The sequence below is a fragment of the Phycomyces blakesleeanus genome (genome assembly GCF_001638985.1).
Source record: "Phycomyces blakesleeanus NRRL 1555(-) unplaced genomic scaffold PHYBLscaffold_10, whole genome shotgun sequence".
NCBI classification, from domain to species: Eukaryota; Fungi; Mucoromycota; class Mucoromycetes; order Mucorales; family Phycomycetaceae; genus Phycomyces; species Phycomyces blakesleeanus.
This window is the reverse complement of record NW_017265143.1, coordinates 842249-862168: the sequence shown is the minus strand read 5'-3', so window position 1 is coordinate 862168 and position 19920 is coordinate 842249. Positions and strand designations below refer to the sequence as shown.

Here is a 19920-nt window from a genome sequence, read left to right as displayed (position 1 = left end):
ATACTACTCAAGACAGCCTAGATGGCTTTATTTGTCCATTATACTCCTTTTATTAAACTTGTTTATTGTCTATTATAAGAGATCTATTTATTCCACCCATATGAGATGTTTTAATAAAGATATTAAAAGCGTACAAGTGGTCATAAAAACCTCGATCTGCTCTATTTTGTGACGGGTTTTCTTCCTTCCTGTCAAAACGAGAAGCATTAGCGAATTGGCCCGCCACCCAAGAAAAAAAATAGCGACGTGTTTGTGTTGAGCAAGTTGGCTTGTCTTTCCTTTTTGTGTTGAGATCACCCTTTTTCTTTTTTTTTTCCTACAAATCCGAGTCACTGATCTTACTATGCTCGTCTTATACGAAACTGCTGCTGGCTATGCTCTCTTCAAGCTTGTCAATGATTCCAAGCTCGAGAAGGCCGACGATATCTGGAAGGATTTCGAGACTCCCGAACAGGCCAATCAGGCGTAAGTCATTTTGGATTACTAGACATCAAGTGGCTCACTCTCATTTCTACAGTATCAAGCTTAAGGCTTTCAAGAAGTTTGAAAACACCACCGATGCCTTGTCTGCCGTAACTGGTATTGTTGAAGGCAAAGTTCCCAAGAACTTGAAGAAGTTCTTGGAAGGCGAGATTTCCGAGAAGGATATGAAGAAGGAGAAGTTGATTATCAGTGATCCTAAGCTTGGTACGTTTAAGTGAGCCTTAGTGTATATGTGATACTTAACGATTTTGGCTACAGGTAGCGCAATCAACAAGAAGTTGGGCATCAGCGTTATTTCCGATTCCACTGTCTTGGACCTTTACAGAGGTATCCGCCAGCAGTTTGAGTCTCTTGTCTCTGGTCTCTCACCTTCAGACCTCTCTGCCATGTCTCTTGGTCTTTCTCACTCTCTTTCTCGCTATAAGCTCAAGTTCAGCCCTGACAAGGTTGACACCATGATTGTCCAGGCAATTGCTCTTCTTGATGATCTTGACAAGGAGTTGAACACATATGCTATGCGTGTTAAGGAATGGTACGGATGGCACTTCCCCGAGATGGGCAAGATCATTGTTGACAACCTTGCCTACGCTAAGGTTGTTAAGATGATGGGTTTCCGTACCAACGCCCATTCTACTGAATTGTCTGCCATCCTCCCCGAGGAATTGGAAGCTGAAGTTAAGGAAGCTGCCGAGATTTCTATGGGTACCGAAATTTCTGAGGAGGATATTGAGAACATTCACTGCCTGTGTGACCAAGTCATCTCTATCACTGAGTATAGACAACAGTTGTACGAGTACTTGAAGAACCGCATGAATGGTAAATACTGTAATCAAATACATAAATATAAATGCTTTGCTAAACGTTTTGCTATTTTTATTTAGCCATTGCTCCTAACCTCACCATTCTTGTTGGTGAACTTGTTGGTGCTCGCCTTATCTCCCATGCCGGTTCTTTGATGAACTTGGCCAAGCAGCCTGCTTCCACCATCCAGATCCTTGGTGCCGAAAAGGCTCTTTTCCGTGCTTTGAAGACTAAGCACAACACACCCAAGTATGGTTTGATCTACCACGCTTCATTGGTTGGCCAGGCTGGTGCCAAGCACAAAGCTAAGGTTGCCCGTGTCTTGGCTACCAAGACTGCCATTGCTCTGAGAGTTGATGCTCTTGGTGACGGTGATTCACCTGATGTCGGTACCGATGGTCGCATTAAGGTTGAGGCCAGAATCCAGATGCTTGAGGGTCGTGTTAATGCTAGAGCCAACAAGGAGAAGCCCGCCCAGAAACAGCAGAAGTTCCAGTTTAACAAGACAGCACAATACAATGCACAGAGTGATGTTGCTATGACTGAAGCACCCAAGGAAGTCGAGGAGCCTAAGAAGAGAAAGATCGAAGAAGTTGAAGTACCAGAGGCCAAGGAGGAGAAGAAGGCAAAGAAGGAGAAGAAGGAGAAGAAGGATAAGAAGGAAAAGAAGGAGAAGAAGGAGAAGAAGGAGAAAAAGGATAAGAAAGAGTAAAGACACGGTCTTTTGGCCAACATCAAACTATTCAGTATACGCATTTTGTATTCTCCCTTCCCTCTTATTTCATTTTTTCATTTGCGCCACAGGTCTGTCTAGGACCACCACCATGTCCACTTTTTTTCCATTATCTAATTACAATAAAACAAGCTTCAATTATAACATGTACAGCTTACTTAATCACAGTTAAAAAAAAAGAATAAACTTATCTATTGCTATAATTTATTTGTCTTCAAGATATAGCTAGGGAAAAAATTATTCTTTTCATGATTTGTTTAGAGTCAATAATTTGCTATAGAAGAGTGTTTGTTGTAACTAGAGAGAGAAAAGGTTCTTTTGAAAGACTTGACTCTTTTCTTAGCCTTGGCAACAACCATGTATTCATTGCTTAGATTGAACTGGGAACTGACTTGTCTTTTTGAAACACATAAAAAAAAGAGTGTAATGTTACTAAGATCTAAAGATCAAGACTATTGAGACCATATTATATTTTATTTGTGCATATATTCAAAGTATTTAAATATTCTTGCAATGAAACAAAATTTAATAGAGGATTTTAAAAAATAAATGAATTTATTTAGTTTGAAAAACTTTATTCAATATACTTTGTGCTAATCACTATGTGCTTGGTATCAAACACTGCATATCCATTACACAACACCGAGAATATTCTGATATATCTTTAAGAGGGGATAATCATGGGAGCATCAACCCTGGTCACAAATCGTACTCTAAACTCCTTTGGAGGCAAGTTAAGACCAGTAGACACCACGTCCAAGTCGTAATAATAGGGTGTCCCATCTGTATTAAGAGCGGGTTCTACGGTATAGCGTGCAAGAGTACGAACAGACATGTTAAATATCTCTACTTCGGCCTACGAGTATAACAAGATGAGTAAAATGTTGGAGCCCCATGTACTTAGTGTATTTACTTACAAAATGCGACCCCGGGCAAGTTCGTCTTAAATACATGAAAATAGTTTATTATGTGTTTTGGTTTTATCTTCCGCGTTTATTACAATACATACCTCCCCCATCCAAAAGCATACATCTCGCGATCCTTGATATTTCCGTTGGATAAAGTTGTCCAAGACTTGAGACACCCTAAGAATCGTTCTGGCATAAACTTTTGCGCATCTTCATAGACTGTTGGGTTCATGTGCATAGCGTGCATACTGTTCATTATTACAGTGCCTTTTGGAATAAAGTATTCAAGAAACTCAACTACAAAATAAAACGTAAGCTTTGTAAAAAATTGAATGTAATCTACTTACTATCGGCTGTGGCATAATGAGGGATTCCGAAATTTGTAATGCTTCTGTAACGGATGTTTTCCATCATCACAGCAATAACATATGGAAGCTCTTCCCGATCAGAGAAACTAGGTATACGACCATATTTAACAATAAACTGATCAATCTCGTCACACATCTTCTTTTGAATCTCTGGATAATGAGGTAAGATTGCATAGAGCCAGGCTATCGACAAAGCAATTGGATCTCCACCAGCAGCGAAAAGATCGCCTTGATTGGTAGTAATAAACAAGAGTATTGGAGGGATTTTGTTTAGAAAAGGAAGACAATACAGACACAGTATCAAAAGACTTACTCATTATGATAATCAAGTCCATGTCACTCAGATTGTACTCATCCTTGAGAGCGTACGCGTTCTTTGCCAAGCAATCAACATCGCCTTCCACAGCATCCTTTATCAATTTTCGATATATTATATCTCTTTTTGTAACTACGTTTTCCATTGCCTTCTTTTCGGACGAGAGTTTAGTAAGCCACGAAAATTTAGGGAAGAAAGAGTCAATGTCGTTTTCAGGACCGGCCAATCTGATAACCTCTTCTCCTAAGAAGGCAATAGTTCTAAATGTTTCTTCGCCGAGTGACTCTGCAGTTTTTCCGAACAAAGATCTTGTAATAGCACTGAAGGTTCCTAGTTTTAAGAGAGGCATAGGCCACACTGCCCCTTCTTTGTCTGATGTTTCTTTCAGTGTTCTGAGTGTATCGTCAGCCATGTCCTCGATGACAGCTGTGAATCTGTTAACAAACTTTGGCGATAATATTGACAATGCTTTTGTATATCATTAGGCTGAAGTATGAGCAAAATGTTTTTTTATAAAGTCTATGGACTTTCAGTTACCCATTCCGCGCGCATTCTTCCACTTCTTTCCCGTGTCGTTGAAAAGAATACCACGACTAGAAAGAATGGTAAATACGATTTTATAGTGCTATTATGCCTTACTTTCCGCCGTCTGTGTAGATTTCATGAGTAAAGAAGTGTCTCTGTCTACCTGATGCCCTTATTCCGTTTCGAGAAAAAAGCTCGTGAGCAATGAAAGGGTCGCTAATTATAACCCAATGTTGGATTCCCAGAGTAATATGAATAATTGGACCTGAGAAAATATGTTTAATTCAAGTATTTTCGTGATATCATGGATATATTTTACCGCTCTCTTGATGCCACTTTTCAACTTGAAAGGCTGGAACCTTTCCCATCGAAATTACATGTCCTTTTAAATTAAAGTCAAGTATTTACTTTGTATATTAGTACCATTGCAACAAAGTAAAATCCTTTTTCCTATACCAAAATATGGATATTTTCCCGAGGGAACAGGTATCTTCTTGAATCCTTCTCGGTTCCATGGATCCTCGCCTTTTCCCTGATTAGCCCAAACCAGGATTGTATGGACAAGCTTGGCAGCTACCCCAACTGCAACAAAACCCGTAATATGAAGCAAGTTTTCTTCATTGTATAGGCTTTGGATCAGTGTACTGCTCATGATATCTAGACCTGATGAGATTGATATGAATGGTGTTTTTTTTGCTAGTGTTTCTTCAAGTTTATATAGATATTTATTTGCTCTTATGGTCTAAAAATATAAATACGAAAAAGTGGAACGCAGATGACAGTTAAAAAGTATCCTTATTATCTAGCTAAAATAATAATATAATAGCTGCATGTCCATTTTTTCGTATTTTAATATTCAATTTTAACCGCATAGAGTTGATTTTTGTAAGCTCTAAAAAAATATAAACAAATCCTCGAATAAGCGGTCTGTGCCTAATTATGCTGTCAATTAGTAATAGTTACGAAAACATTCTTTTATTGTACTTTTCTAGATAATTTTAAACAAACAAACAAAAAACTTTAAATGTATTTAATAATCTAACATTCTATATTTCTGGTACTGAAGCTCGACTTTTGACTTTTGCAAGCATATGACATAATACTATACACTATTAAATACAAAGAAAACCTAAAGCTCAAACGTACTAGCAAGCAAAAGTCAAGCATTGTAATAAGAATATAGTATTATAGACTCATAAAAATGTATATGCATATAGCTTTGCTACAAAAGATTGCTATATTAGCAATGGACAGATGCATTTTGCCCGAAATTGAATTTTATTTGCTCTTTTTCTAAATGAATATGATTGGACAAACTTGAACAATATTTGTTCAAAGAGTCATCCCTCTTTTTTGAAGAACAAATTCTTGAATAAATTACAAAAGCAGAATATAATAGCTTTATATACAATAACTTTTTGACGAATTATCCAGCATTTCTAAACCGCACAATATTTAATGACTTTTAGGGTTTTTTTTTTAAATTAACTGTAAACAGATAAAGCATGATATGATTGGCCAGATTAGAATATTTCTTATTCAAATCTTATTTTTGAATTTGTATCTGTCTACCGCTATTTTTCTCAAAGCCGTTTTCCCCCACAGGGGGATTTTTACGTGCTCTCTTACTGTTTCGCTGGCTATCCACCCTTGCCATGCCTTGTCCAATACTTTTTTTCCTTTATTTATCTTTCATCTTTACATATTTTTTTATTCCCCCTCATATATAGAGGGTTACTTTTATTATTTTCAATTATTCCTCAGCTCTCATTGGGTAGCCTAAATGCTAAAATGCGTAAGGCCTAGTACAACCCACAATAAAGATATTTTCACCTGTCTACCGTTATTTAATTCACGAAATCAGAACAATCAAACATATAAAACTGCTGATACACCCTAGTATAACCTAATACGTGTCATACAGCACATATAGCATTCAAAATTCTACCTTTTAATACCATCTTTGTATTAGATAAAATTAAAATAGTCAATATAATAAAGATATCTGCTAAATATATATATGTATAGATAATTAAGTACCATATTCGATTTATGTATTTGTGTATTTGTTCTTATGGTAGAAATTAGGTTTAGTTGCTCTATTTACAAAATAGTGTAAAGTATAGTAATAATATAAGAGAGACAGCTTTGATATAGTGAATTGGTTATGATCATAATAACAGATGAATATTTATTACTAATTTTAAGCTATGAATTTGAATTATTCTCCGCATGGAACATTTTTTTTTGTAGGGAGCAGTTAGAGCTCGGGTTTTTATTGTGAGGATCACTAGCTAAAAAAAAAGGACGCACGTCACAAAATTTGTTTTTGGGTTTTTGATTTTTTTTTTTGAGGTGTATATGTAAGAAGGAAAACCGACATAATCTTACATGAAAGCTTGCATACTAGCATATATGTTTATTGGCTAATTTTTATATTGAGTTCTTTTGTATTTAGTTTGTTACCAAGATAAACTAACATATTATAAAGCGTCAGAGTGCACACATAATACATTGTAATTGAATAGTAAATCTATTTAATTGATCCATAATTTGCTTTTACTGTATGCTTATTGAGCAAGAATTTTATTAGGCTTCCAGATCATTAAAATGAATATACATATTATATATTTCATTCAGTAAAGCACCTTTTTTTTATCATGTAATTATGTGTTTAGCCTATCAAAAGTATGATTACCTGCGAGAATAATCCTACTATTAAATCTATCTCAATCTGAATATCCATATTCATATTGTTTTTATTATTATATACGTTATCCTTACTCGATATATATATATATATAAGCGAATTTTGGTTTCAATTTATTTATTTATTTTTTTAAAAGAGAAAGGAAGTTAGGTACTATATTTTACTGGCAAAAATACGTCTAAATATTAAGGAAGAATTTTAAGATATTACTACAATAAGCTTCACCTTTTAGAATAGGAGAGAGTTTTATTTACATTAAGTAGTTTGATATTTATTCAGTGCATTTAATAAACATGCCATTTAGATAATGTAAGTATGTTCTATCATGTTCTATCATGTTTTACTACTTCTTTTCTTTATTCGTTGAGCTATACTTTATTTATGTTTTAGTTTTGCGTATTGCATAATAGCTACAATACCTATAGGGATTTTTATACAAAATAAACCTACCAACGGAATAAACTCGCAATCTAATATGAGATATACACGTCCCTCACTGGTTCATGCTTTGCATGAGTAGCTGAAACGATGTTAGAGTATCTGCAGCAGTAGAATTTCAATTAGCATTAAATCAAGTGCTCATAAGCCACGTAGAGGTTAAAAAAGTAAAAAAAAAAATATTGAGGGTAAAATATCAGTAGCATAATAAAAAGAAGCATTTAGATAATTATACTATCTGGTATAGTCTTCTTCACTAGTAAAACTCATTGTTATTAGATATTTTTCTTTTATTTTTAATATAAAAAATACAAGTTAAATGTTTTCAAGACTATCAGCTTTGTAGTGAGCATAATTTTTGTGAGTTTTTGTAAGCATTGCTATATAATATTATTCGATTTAAAGAAAATAATAATACTTCTCGTAATCAAGGCTCCATAGTGTGCATTATGGTTTCATCTATGGTCCAAAGTTCACATATTGTATAGAGCCAATTGTTTTATAAGCCGCATTTAAAAATCAATCAATTTGAATTCGTTATTTCTATACCACTCTTTTAACACAATGACTAAATATACAAGACAACCTTGCTATACAAAGACTACTCTTGCGATACGAAGGGAAATTGTTATAAGATACTATGTCAACAATTGGCGACTTTGTGATATTGGCCGCGTATACTGTCTGGCAGTCTCTACCGTACAATCCATAATAAAACGCTTTGCTCAAGAAGGACGGATTATCTATAAGCCAAGGGGTGGAACTACTCGAGTTTACAACTTTATCACTTATTAGGCACCAATTTCTGATTGAATGTCTCCTCTGTATTTCTTTTAAGATATAAGATTCTTATTTTTTTTTCCTATCCGTGTACCTATTTATATATAGATATATAATGTATTGGACCTGAATAGTTTACTACAGGTTAAATATATAGTATTGCCATTGTTATTATTAAACAAAAATTCTACGCTTTAAACCAATCCTTTGGGCACCAGTGTATAAAGAAGTACTTCAGTGCGGATTTAAATGTAGTATTAAATATAGTATGGGTTTGAAAGAATATCAAAGTAAATTGTCAGTAGAAAAAAATACTCTAAATACATAAACTTATATCCCAAGGGTCTAAACCTTGTCAATGATAATATATTCTCTAGTCCTTTTAATTAATTTAATTGCTAGAAAAGAAAATTATATAACACTGGAAAATAGATCAATAGTCCAACCCCTTTTGATTTATCCAAAATTTAGTGCTACATTTTTTTTTGTATTGAATAGCCAAGACTACAGTGGAACGAGCGATACAAGTTGGATAATTTAACAAAATTAGTCGCACGATTTGAAAATACAAGACTTATTTTTGAGAATTACTAACTACTAATAATGGAACTTCTTTACCAATAGGCAGTATAGAAAAGTAATCTTAAATGATCAAGGTATTAAACATTTTGGCATCCTTTTCTTTTTTCTTTACATAATCTTCACTCTACTTTTTGTTTAAATATAAAATACTATTGAACATTCTTTATTCCAAAATGCAACTCAAATTTTCAAATTGTGCGACTTACAAAATTGTTCTACTGTAATCAACCTGTGCCTCTCAATCCTATCCAATGTCTGTCTGATCTACCTATTTTTTTTCTCACATGGGGACAGCTTCAAGACATCCCAGCCGTCACATCTCCACCAATCCTATTCAACCTTTCGCATCCCCACAAGCCAACGCCGTTTAAAATGACTAATCAGCGGTCTTGTGTTGCCTTTTTGACTTTCTTTACACCATCTATCCCTCCCCTTTCTTTCTATTTTATTTATTACTTTCAAGAATTTCATTTAATGGCATTTTCACCCGTATCAAGAGGAGCCGAGTGCGGCCCTTCCAACCCAATGGCTGGTCTTATGAAACAGTTTCAACAAGACAGATCTCTCCAACAAGTAACTCAAAAACAACAACAGTTCGATAGTGTTTGACACATTGACACTTACGGACACACCTCATACGTATGCACATGTCTCATTGCGCCTCATTAGGATCGTATGATGGGAAATCAACGAGGAGAGAGCTCAAAGGTAAAAAATAAATAAAAATAATATTTGTATTCCAGCACACATAGTAACACTATCACCAGTCCGGGTTTCGCACCCGACCCACCCAAGCTTCTATTGCAGACAGACAGGTAAGCATATAACAGAAACGAGAGAGAAAAGCCGAACCAGGAATAAACAGGTCATTAAGCCAATAAACAAATTGTGGAATAAAATAGTTTGCAGGCGAGTTTATGCAGGAAGACAGGGCAGTAGAACGTCCGGCCGGAGTATTTGAATTTAACGGCTTAAATCGAGAAATCGATGTTATCAACGCCAATTCACAACATGCTCTATCAAATGACTGGGCCAATGATTTTATGCAACAACCAATGATGCAGCACCATCCTGGAGGAAACTTCGAAGATTTTGAGAAAATATACCAACAAAATCAACCAGGTATATTTGTCATGGATAAAACAAAATAGATGAAAACATAATCAGTTCAATCATGATCTTACCAAACCACTACACAGATCACAAATGGCATGATGAGTTTACAGCATTTCAACAGAATCATCCCAATGAGGTTGCTATCACAGACCACGAGAGACATGCTTTTGAGCATGCCTTTGAGGAAGCAAAACAAGGCAGGTGAAAAAAAGGATGTGCTGAATACAAATTGGGCGGGACTGACATGTTCTCTAGGCGCTCATGTAAACTGGGAACAAGAGTTTGCAGCGCAGGACTCATGGGCTAATGAGTTTGCTGAGCAAGAGCCAATTACACAGGCAGGAGACAAGGAAGCCTTGGCTAGAACGGCTGCGATGTTGCTAGACTCTGTGCGTACTGAAGAGAATCCTAAATTCAAAAACTCAAATTTTATGAATTTGATGCGTAAACTAAAAGACAGAGAAGTTTCGATTGAAGGAAATAAGATGGTAGAATCAAGGGGAGAAGACTGGGCATCTGATTTTGCACAGTCCCAGAGTACATCTGACCCTCACCAATGGCAGAATGAATTCACTCGAAATGTCGGTTCTTCGTCTAGCGGTAATATGTGGTCTAACGAGTTTTCTCAAAAGCAAGAACGCAGTTGGACATCCGAATTTGACCAGATGGACGGTGAGTCTATGAAAGAAACGAATGCATCTTCTGATGCAATTGACTGGGCAGCTGAGTTCACCAAGCACGGACCAATGGACCCTGCCGTACTTCAGAAAGTACTCAAGGATGGCACAGACACTTCCGACTGGATCCGACAATATCAGGAAAATATCGCACATCTTAGAACAGCAAAGGACGAAGACTGGGATGCCATGCAGAAGGACTGGGACACTGCCACTGGAGAAAAACAGGGATATCGTGCAGAAAACCCAGAGTATGATAACTACACATTTGCACTAAATAACCCATATCTACTCAACCCTGCTGCAATCAATGAAGAACACATCTCTCTTGCTGATACAATCCTTGCCCTGGAAGCAAAAACACAGCTGGTAACATCTGATTCAAATGCATGGCAGGAACTCGGTCTTCGTCAACAAGAGAATGAAAGAGACTCGGCTGCAATTGCTGCCCTCAAAAGAGCTGTTTCCATGAACCCCTCTTTGCTCGAGGCCTGGCTTGCTTTGGCCGTCAGTTACACAAATGAGTCTTGTCGCGAGGATGCTTATGAATGTCTTGAGCAATGGATAGCTAACAACAATAAATACAAACACCTTGCTCAAAATGGTCGCATGCCTAAAACAGTAGAAGGAAGACATGAATATGTGACCAATATGTTCTTGGAGGCAGCGCGAAGTTTCCCTGGGGAAGAGATGGACGCAAATGTGCAAGTGGGTCTTGGTGTACTCTTCAACGTATCTGAAGAGTACGAAAAGGCTATCGATTGCTTCAAGGCTGCTGTCCAAAGCAGACCTCAAGTATGTGGAAAATAAATCATAGTAATCGGTAATATAGAGTTTTTTGATATGTTATTAACGTTTAAACTGCAATAGGATTATCTTCTGTGGAATAAGTTGGGAGCTACATTGGCTAATTCACGCAATACATCGGGGTCAATTGAAGCTTATTTCAACGCACTTGAAATCAATCCTTCTTATGTTCGCGCTCGCTACAATCTGGCAATTAGCTGTATCAATTTAGGACAGCACAAGGAGGCAGCAGAACATTTGTTGACTTCTCTTGCGCTTCAGCAGGCTGGAGACTCTAGTACTAGTGCATCTATAATGAGCCAACAGAAGGGTGGTATAGGTGGACCTTCCGGTGGAATGAGTGAAAATGTCTGGGATAGTCTCCGTATGGTGATGTATATGTAAGTACAACAAGAGATGTATTTGATTATACATATCTTATGTGTTTTATTATTATTATTATTATTTACATTAGGATGAATCGTGAAGATCTTGCTAGCCAGTGTGACCAGCGTAACCTCAACGCCTTTCGAGGTGTATTTGAATTCTAAAAACAATAGCTGCACGGTTGCATACCCAAAGCATCGTTTAGGTGTTCCTTGGTGTGTATTTAGCAAAGATCTTACTGGATAGTCTGCATACAAGCTAGCTTTTTTTTTGCAATAATAATAATGAAAAATTATAATACCATATACTATATATACATATATATTTTATCTCCAAAATGATAATACTTTATGCTATCTTGTGGTTGGGATCATCATTCATAAAAATTGTATAAATCTTCTTGGACATTGCCTTGTTCACAAACCGGTCGCGACCAGACAATGCAGCCCGCTCAACCTACATTGCCTGTCAGACCCCTGTCCTTACCAAAGCTTGTAGATTGCGGATCAACTTACCTCAATATCAGCTAATAACTCTTCCGCTTCTTTTTGGCTTGATGCAAGTTGGTAACCTCTATAAAGCGACTCTACTGTAGGATAGGCTTTTATAATACTTTTGGCTACAGCAGGTGTGCACAGCTGTATTTCTTGTAGCATCCTTGACCAATTGTCTTCTGAGTCTGCTCCAGCTCGTGCTGGGGCGTGGTTTCCAGCTGCACCTCGAGCTCTACAAAAAATACCAATAAAGAAATTTGGGATATGCTATCTTACTTTCACCAAAAACATATTTACTTACTTGTATATCCCATGAGCTATATTTCCTGTCAAAGTCATTAGCCATTCAACAGAGTCGACTTCGTCTACTGTAGGTACAATCATAACATTTTTCATCATCTGAAGCAGCGTCAAGGCTTCTTCTATTTCTTCTTTGGTTGGCCCCGATTCTGCCAAGGTTTGCAATGTCCTTTTCTTTGGCTGTTTACGGGATTTTTGTGTAGCTCTTTGTTCTTCTCGCGCTCCCCCTACTTGGGAAGATTGCATATTTTCCAGAACTGTAGCTTGGAACTGACGACTGGCAATCAATATCCTCTTTTTAAAATAGGGTTCCAGCCCTTCCAACATCATCAAGATCTGTTTACTTCCAGCATCCTCTTGAATAATTTCCACAAAACTTTCCAGTGATCTTGTTTCCATTAGATCGCATAGGCGCTCAATTGTCACAAACACCAATACAAATGCCTCGTCTTTTATGCGTATCGAGCTAAAAGGAATAAATTGTTGTGTGTCTTCATCCCACTCGGCTTGTTGTTTTCGTTTCCATGAAATAGTATAAGGTGCAGGACGTGATAATATATGTACTTCCACATCTTTTTCTGTGAGTTGTGTCTGCAGCAGCTTTCCTACGTTTGATTTTTCAAAGTCGCTATCTAAGTATACGATCATTTCTGGTAAGGCTTGGCTGCGATTTGTCCTTAGTTTGTTGGCCTGTTCATGGAGTTTCTTTTGTGCCTTTTGTGCCTCTTTCTCAGCCTACAATAGGTATTATCTATTATTAATATTGAATGATTTAAAATAAATGCTGGAAAAACAGCGGTTACCTTGAGAGCTTCCTGTTTCCTCTTCTTTTCTTCTTGTTCTTCTTTTTTTTTTCGTGCCCTTTCTTCTTTTGCTTCTTCTCTTTCCCTTTTTTTTTGAGAAGAATTCTAATATTATTTTATTTTAGTTGCATATTACCAAATATATAATAAAATAAATGATAAGCGTAAGCTTGTTTTCTTTTATTGTTCAATGATACCTTTGGTGTTGAGTTTGAGGATGAACCAACATTTTCATCCATATCGAGATCATCCCATTCCCAAATATAGCTAGGCATATATTCCGCAGCTTCTTTCTGTTTTTGTTTCTTTTTGGGTTGAGGCAAAGATGATCTCACTTCAATATCATCCAGATCATCGATTTCGATCACCTTAGCAGATCTCATCTTTTTTTTGTTCGAAAGTATATGTGAGACAAGAGCACTTGGAGAAGGCAAGGAATCATTGTCTGAATCCCAAGCAAATTCATTTAATGGGCTTGATGGAGTAGTTGTGATGTCTAGACTGCTCTTATCACCACTGGCTTTTGCAGTGCTAATTGTAGGGATTGCGATAGATCTATAGACCCATTAACATGTTGAAAACAATATTTTTTAATGGATTCTTACTGCCGATGATTAGATTCTACACTTGTTGTAGCTACTTCTTCATCGTCTGAATCAAGAATGATTAATGTATTTGAATTTGATTGTCTAATGAACTAAGCCAAACTAATGAGACCAAAAATAAGACGATCAACAAAAAAAAACCCTTACAAGACCATCCCAGATCCTGTTTAATGTCAATTCTACACTTAATGTCTTTTCCAGGTCTGCTCGAATGTCAGCTCTTGTCTCTGAACTACAAAGCTCAGAGACTTGATCTACCATGCGATCAAGATGGACAGAGCTCATGAGTGAAAGAAGAACACTTTCTCATATGAACGTCACGTATCTTTTTTTTTCTTCCATTTTTTATATTCTTTTTTTTTAATTGTTAAATTTCGTTTACTGTACATGAAAATAATGATTTTTTTAAAGTTCGATTCTCTTTGCTGCTGTTCTAGTGAAAGATGCCAGGTGCCATTCTACATCTGCGTTGGTTAATTCGACAGTTCCCAAGCGGATCTCATACACTATTAAAGTTAAGTACATAGACGGGTAGAGCGTAAGTAATTCATCATTGAATATGAATGTGTGTATAAAAAGTATATTCAAGCTTACATCTCATCTCAAATCGAGGACCAACTTCTGCCAATTCAACATCTTTTCCTGTTTTTACATACACATGATGTCTATACAAAATAGTCAGTTATATGCGTTGGGATGATTATAATATAATTACCTAAAAGAAATATAATCATTCTCGTTTGCAAATGTCATCACACGTTTTGTGTCTTCTCTAGGCACAGGGAACAAGTATTTCAAGATGTTTGTAGCCTACGTATAGAATTTATGATGAGTTATTTAAGTAATTCTACATCGCCTTTGTTCCGCTTACACGCTGTCCCAATTTTGAGTTGAAGTTGTTGAATATTAAGTGAGGGAATGCTTCAGAGACTGTGCCTTGGTCTTTGATATCATGGCGAAGGACAACATTGTGCAATGAGAAATAGGCGGTGGGGCCATAAGGAAAATGGCAAACAACCATTCCATCTAAATACACCATACTATATCAGCTTTTATTCCTCGGCTATCTCTCTCAATATACACATTACTTTTTAATATGTATGTATGTATGTATGTATCTTACCAGGCTGACCACGATGCTCATGTAAGATAATCAAATCTGTCACTTCATTACTTCTACAAGCATCAACAATTTCCTTCATAACATGCCCACCACGGTTAATGCGTTGAGAGTTGGGGAATACAAGACGCATTTCCTAAAAACAAATACCAAGTAAATAACTTTACCATGCTTTCTATAACATAGACTACAAAATACTTTTGAGAATTGCTGAAGTCTGCTGCTAGGGTCTCTGGATGTCGTGATAAGGACTTTGGGATCGAATACACCAGCACGAGCATACTCATCATCCTCATGCGTCGAAGGCTCTGTTTATGAATATTAATATATATTTATATATTACAGCTAAATATTAACTATTTTAGTCTTACCTGTCTGTGCTTGGTCAAAGGGAAGATCCTTCTTCAAATCGTCTCCAACATTGCGCAATTCAGTAGGAATAGGTTTTCCCTCTAAGTAAACGGAATAAGTTATCTATAATCTCGGTATTATTGTATTTTATTTTAAATACAAACGTTCAATCGCCTCCTTGATCTGCTGTTTGCGATCGTAGATCGTGCGGTCCTTAGACTCGAGCGATTTTTTGTAGAGATATTCGCGGCGCAGACGAGTGTTTCTTCGAATCTATTACATTCAAAATTGTTTGCTCGATGAGTTTTATTGTTTCACTAGAAAAAAATGCCAAGTAAATGGCATCTGCGGGCTTACCATGACGCTTGAATGAAGAAAGAAGTCGACAAGGCCGAAAAAATGAAAAAAATGTCGAGCGAGTGTGACTGGTATAAGATCCATTTTTCTAGAGTCAGCGGCCGATAAAAAAAAAGGGGTTTGAGATGAACCATTTGAATCAAAGTGAACCACTTAATCTTGCCAAGCAGGACCTCATTTACACTCGATGTTATTGTGAGGAAAATATTTACATGCTATGCAAACTTATAAGCGAAAAGGACGAACCTTCTCTCGAGTTTTGTAATGTTGTGTTTATAAGTAACCCTAACAAAACAGTAAGCGATAAGCAAGAATGAGAATCTCGCATAACCTGGACATTAGATTCCAGTATGGAGCCAAACCGCCTGCGTAGATGCATATCCTGTTGTCTGGGTAAAATAAAGACATATATTAATAGACAAGAGCTTCTGAAAAAAACTGATACTTTGCAGGATTATCATGTTATTTTGTATTATTACGATAATGTTAGGTAACTACTATCTTCACAGGCACCTTAAACTAGGCTTGACATTTTTTTTACCACAGATCAGTAGTCTATGACTTTGATTCTATTTTACCATTTCCATGTGCTTCTGAAGAATATGTGAAGAAATCATTTTATCCAAATCTTGTAATTCCAGACATGTTCAAAAGGTAAATTTAAGCAACTACTGTATTATGAATTCGCAATAAACGCGGATGATAATTTAGATACTCTCGATTGATTCCTGCTGTCGACTATTTACGTGGATTTGCCTCTGACCGAAGCCATATGGTATATAATAAAAGCGTATAAGTTTATATATTAAATACCAAAACATACTCAATTACAACTTTTCTTAACAACAACAAGCTAAAGGATGGTTTATATCATGCCCCACCACCAACTTACCCGGCAATTAAAACGCCAAGTAGGTACAAAGTTATTTATTTAAGCATGGTATATATTGAATTAAATGGAGACTTTGATAGAGAACACTATGAACCTTCCCGAGTATATTGATATGGAATATACCGTTGATCCAATCTACGGTGTTGTAGTTGATGAAAATACATTCTTTAAAGCATTGCAATACCGCACATAATTCATATTAATTTGATAAAGACAGTAAAGCTTTTTATTAAATATACTACTAGTTTGGTATTTACTTTAAAAACATTTGAGTTGTTATTGTCACTCTTTTTTTTTACGCATATGTTTAGCGTTTCTACGACTCAGTTTTGATGTACATGTATACAATTTGCCTTTGGGCTCTCTCCTTTTTATATGTGCTAGTCATTTACAGTCTGTTCTTGACCCATCCTTCCAATCCATTGGCCAACCAGATTTCTTGGACACTCTTTCCAAGCCCACCAACCTTGTACAGCTTGCTACTTCCATCGTCCTTCTTCACGTTTACCTTTCCTTCAGCAACGTGGATCTCAACCTCCCAGCCAGTACGCTTGGTCAAGGTGTCAGTGCCAGCCTGCTCTTTGAGATCATTAACGAGTTCTGGAGACTCGATCAATAACAAGGCATTGTTGATTGAGTTTCTCTTGAAAATATCCGAGTAAGAACCAGCAACCATGATAGTAATAGCTCTAGACTTGAGAGCGGTCGCAGCCTGCTCACGGGAAGAGCCTGTACCAAAGTTGTATCCACCCACCAAAACATCTCCCTAATCAAATGATTAGAATTATTGTCTATACAAAGATGGCTTTATATAACCACTCACCTCCTGGACAATGTTAACAAACTCAGGATCATAGTTCTCCATAACGACCTTACGCATGTCCTCGGTGGTCATATCATCGTTGTATGTGTATTTTCCAGGATAAATTCCATCAGTGTTGAGGTTATCCTGGTGGCAGAACAAGAGTTCACCCTTAATTACATTAGGAAAGTTGGGTAGGACTTCAGCAGCAGCTGTTTCGGTTCCAGAAGCTTGCTTCTGCTCGTTAGTCTCGATGCTAAAGGAAGGAACTGGGGCAGTAGAAAGTTTGGAACCACTCTCAACAGAACCAGGAGAAGCAATCTTTCCAAGGACAGCAGATGCAGCAACAACAGCTTTTTTATGAAATAAAATTGGAGATTGAGATTAGTTTTTTTTTGGACATGGTAGGGTTAAACCGCATAAATTTGTGACTCATTTTTACCTGGAGATGCGAGGTAAGCCAATGCAGAGGGAGAACCCATACGACCCTTGAAATTACGGTTGGTTGCCGAGATTCCGACTTCACCATCCTTCAACAGACCAGTACCAAGACCTTAGTACAATTAAAGTCGTAAGTAGTCCGTAGTTATCCATTGTATTCAATCTAAATTCTTACCGACACAAGGACCGCAACCAGCAGGAAGAACTTTAGCACCAGCCTTGAGCAAGATATCCCAGTCACCAGATTCTTCTACCTCTTTCTGAACCTCAGAACTAGCAGCAGCTACGTAAAATTCGACGCCTTCCTTAACCTTCTTTCCCTTGATAACAGCAGCAGCTTGTCTAAGGTCGCTAGCGCGCGAATTTACACATGACACAAGGTAGGCCTTGTTGATCTTGATGTCCTGCTCTTCGAGGGAAGCAAGAGAAGAAGCAACCTTGACCGAGTTGGGTCCGGAGACATGAGGCGAAAGGGTGGATAGATCAAGAGTGAGTGTCTTACTGTATGTGGCATTGGGAGAAGGCTTGATTGGGTTGTCAATAAGCTCCTGGATTGTGGACTCATTGATGCGAGGGTGGACAAAATCCTGGCCTGGAGGAGTGGGTGGAAGATTCTTGTTCTCAAAGTGAGAAAGAGCGATTCGTCGCATACGCTTGCGAAGGAAGTCAATGGTAAGGTCGTCAACGGGAAACACACCAGCTAAGGCTCCCCACTCAGTGGTCATATTGGCAATAGCCAGACGATCTTCAACAGACAAGGCCTTGAGGGCATCTGCGCCGTGAAACTCAATGGCAGTGTTGAGAACTTGATCTTTATTGAATAAACCACAGAGAGTGATGATTACATCTTTGCCCGTCACACCGGTAGGAAGGTTTCCCTTGAGTTCAACCTTGACAACAGGGGGAATTTGCCACCAGGTTTGACCCGTAGCCCAGATAGCGGCAGCATCAGTACGAACAATCGGGGTACCAACGGCACCAATACCACCATACATATTAGAGTGGGAATCAGAGGCTACGGTAAGAGTGGAGGGGAATGCATAGCCTTCCTCAATCATGACTTGGTGACCAATACCGCGTCCAGCAGGGTAAAAGTCCACACCGTGCTCTTTTGCAAACTTCTCAATGTTGGCATACTTTGTTACATTCTTCTCACTCTTGTTCTGAACATCATGATCCAATGCAAAAACGGGCTGTTTGGGGTTGTAGAACTTTGTAGCTCCGATGGACTTGAATCTATAAAGACTGTCAGATATCCCCATAATATACATATACCTACATATAAATTGAACTTACTTTGGGATGACAGGCCCAGTGTTATCGTGGGTAAGAAGATGATGGGGGCGGATAGAGACATAGTCACCACTCTTAACCTTGTATCCTTCGGGCAAATCAAGAGCGTACTTTTGGACAATCTTCTCGATGAGGTTTTGAGTATCAGTGGCTTCTGATGCTTGATGGAAGGAAGCATAAGGAGTGAATCTGACTGGACTGGAGCGCAGGGTAGCGCGTACCATATTGGTCTTTGATAATGTGAGAAGCATTGTGTCTTATAAAGACAGAACTAAGTTATTAATAAGAGAGTGGGGTGTTTAAGAGAAAGAATGAGATGTGATTGACTTTAAGCGGTTTATAAAGAATGGTTGAAGATTATCACAGATGCTCAGTTTCATCTCTGACAATGTCCAAAAGAGGTAAGGGCAGTCCCGCGTGAAATGCGATGAGCGGAACTTAAAGTCACTGGCGTTAATCAACCTTTGCACCACAACAACCCAACCCTTGGTCGTCTCTCCTTCTCTCTCATCTCGCCCCTATACGCTCATTATACCCACAGTCATGACCACGCGAAGAGCTCAAAACATATCTGAAGCCAAGCTCAACCGTTTGCTCGAATTGAATCAGTGTTTAAGAGAACAACTTGATGTCCCTAGAATCACCGTATCTTCGGCATCTTCGAGGTACACCATCCCAAGCCAACCTTTTCAATGACACTGAAATTCATGTCTGTTTATTTATTTTTAGTTTGATCGAATATTGCAAAAATACAAAGGATCCTATGGTGCCCTCTGTTTGGGGTCCCATTGACAAGAAAGAGGATCCATTTGCGCCTGCAGCAGGAGGTGGATGCTGTGCGGTGATGTAAAA

At 37.6% G+C, this 19920-nt stretch overlaps 8 protein-coding genes across 8 annotated transcripts; 4 read left to right on the top strand and 4 right to left on the bottom strand.

Annotated features, from left to right (window-relative positions):
* The first annotated feature begins 286 nt into the window (after positions 1-286).
* Positions 287-2159, top strand: PHYBLDRAFT_186943 (hypothetical protein). The gene is made up of 4 exons (XM_018439303.1): positions 287-465; positions 518-687; positions 742-1299; positions 1365-2159. The coding sequence occupies exons 1-4, from the start codon at positions 344-346 to the stop codon at positions 1994-1996; spliced, it is 1482 nt and encodes a 493-aa protein (XP_018291871.1). The 5' UTR covers positions 287-343; the 3' UTR covers positions 1997-2159.
* Positions 2160-2681: 522 nt separating this feature from the next.
* PHYBLDRAFT_145299 (CYP5206 protein) lies at positions 2682-4786 on the bottom strand (the record flags this gene model as incomplete). The annotated part of the gene is made up of 9 exons (XM_018431410.1): positions 2682-2873; positions 2935-2959; positions 3027-3222; positions 3273-3521; positions 3607-4077; positions 4147-4202; positions 4249-4399; positions 4454-4516; positions 4591-4786. 9 exons carry the CDS (start codon positions 4784-4786, stop codon positions 2682-2684), a joined length of 1599 nt encoding a protein of 532 aa, XP_018291870.1.
* Positions 4787-9061: 4275 nt separating this feature from the next.
* Positions 9062-11914, top strand: PHYBLDRAFT_133587 (hypothetical protein). The gene is made up of 9 exons (XM_018429582.1): positions 9062-9217; positions 9314-9352; positions 9412-9459; positions 9547-9766; positions 9844-9957; positions 10016-10289; positions 10359-11232; positions 11308-11624; positions 11699-11914. The coding sequence occupies exons 1-9, from the start codon at positions 9119-9121 to the stop codon at positions 11772-11774; spliced, it is 2061 nt and encodes a 686-aa protein (XP_018291869.1). The 5' UTR covers positions 9062-9118; the 3' UTR covers positions 11775-11914.
* A 44-nt stretch (positions 11915-11958) lies between these two features.
* PHYBLDRAFT_145297 (hypothetical protein) lies at positions 11959-14097 on the bottom strand (the record flags this gene model as incomplete). Its single annotated transcript, XM_018431409.1, has 7 exons — positions 11959-12066; positions 12126-12336; positions 12406-13139; positions 13208-13312; positions 13405-13762; positions 13813-13904; positions 13960-14097. The coding sequence occupies 7 exons, from the start codon at positions 14095-14097 to the stop codon at positions 11959-11961; spliced, it is 1746 nt and encodes a 581-aa protein (XP_018291868.1).
* Positions 14098-14217: 120 nt separating this feature from the next.
* Positions 14218-15643, bottom strand: PHYBLDRAFT_168255 (hypothetical protein; the record flags this gene model as incomplete). Its single annotated transcript, XM_018435828.1, has 9 exons — positions 14218-14318; positions 14407-14477; positions 14528-14622; positions 14684-14838; positions 14936-15068; positions 15131-15240; positions 15304-15384; positions 15448-15556; positions 15641-15643. The coding sequence occupies 9 exons, from the start codon at positions 15641-15643 to the stop codon at positions 14218-14220; spliced, it is 858 nt and encodes a 285-aa protein (XP_018291867.1).
* Positions 15644-15765: 122 nt separating this feature from the next.
* Positions 15766-16725, top strand: PHYBLDRAFT_145295 (hypothetical protein; the record flags this gene model as incomplete). Its single annotated transcript, XM_018431408.1, has 7 exons — positions 15766-15936; positions 15983-16033; positions 16093-16130; positions 16187-16294; positions 16352-16415; positions 16494-16551; positions 16613-16725. 7 exons carry the CDS (start codon positions 15766-15768, stop codon positions 16723-16725), a joined length of 603 nt encoding a protein of 200 aa, XP_018291866.1.
* An 8-nt stretch (positions 16726-16733) lies between these two features.
* PbAcod (aconitase) lies at positions 16734-19348 on the bottom strand. The gene is made up of 5 exons (XM_018439302.1): positions 19072-19348; positions 17951-19011; positions 17777-17887; positions 17356-17687; positions 16734-17298 (listed from the first exon to the last, which is right to left on the bottom strand). Exons 1-5 carry the CDS (start codon positions 19317-19319, stop codon positions 16921-16923), a joined length of 2130 nt encoding a protein of 709 aa, XP_018291865.1. The 5' UTR covers positions 19320-19348; the 3' UTR covers positions 16734-16920.
* Positions 19349-19611: 263 nt separating this feature from the next.
* On the top strand, positions 19612-19918 carry Gpg2 (G protein gamma subunit; the record flags this gene model as incomplete). Its single annotated transcript, XM_018439735.1, has 2 exons — positions 19612-19733; positions 19798-19918. The coding sequence occupies 2 exons, from the start codon at positions 19612-19614 to the stop codon at positions 19916-19918; spliced, it is 243 nt and encodes an 80-aa protein (XP_018291864.1).
* Between the last annotated feature and the right edge of the window lie 2 nt (positions 19919-19920).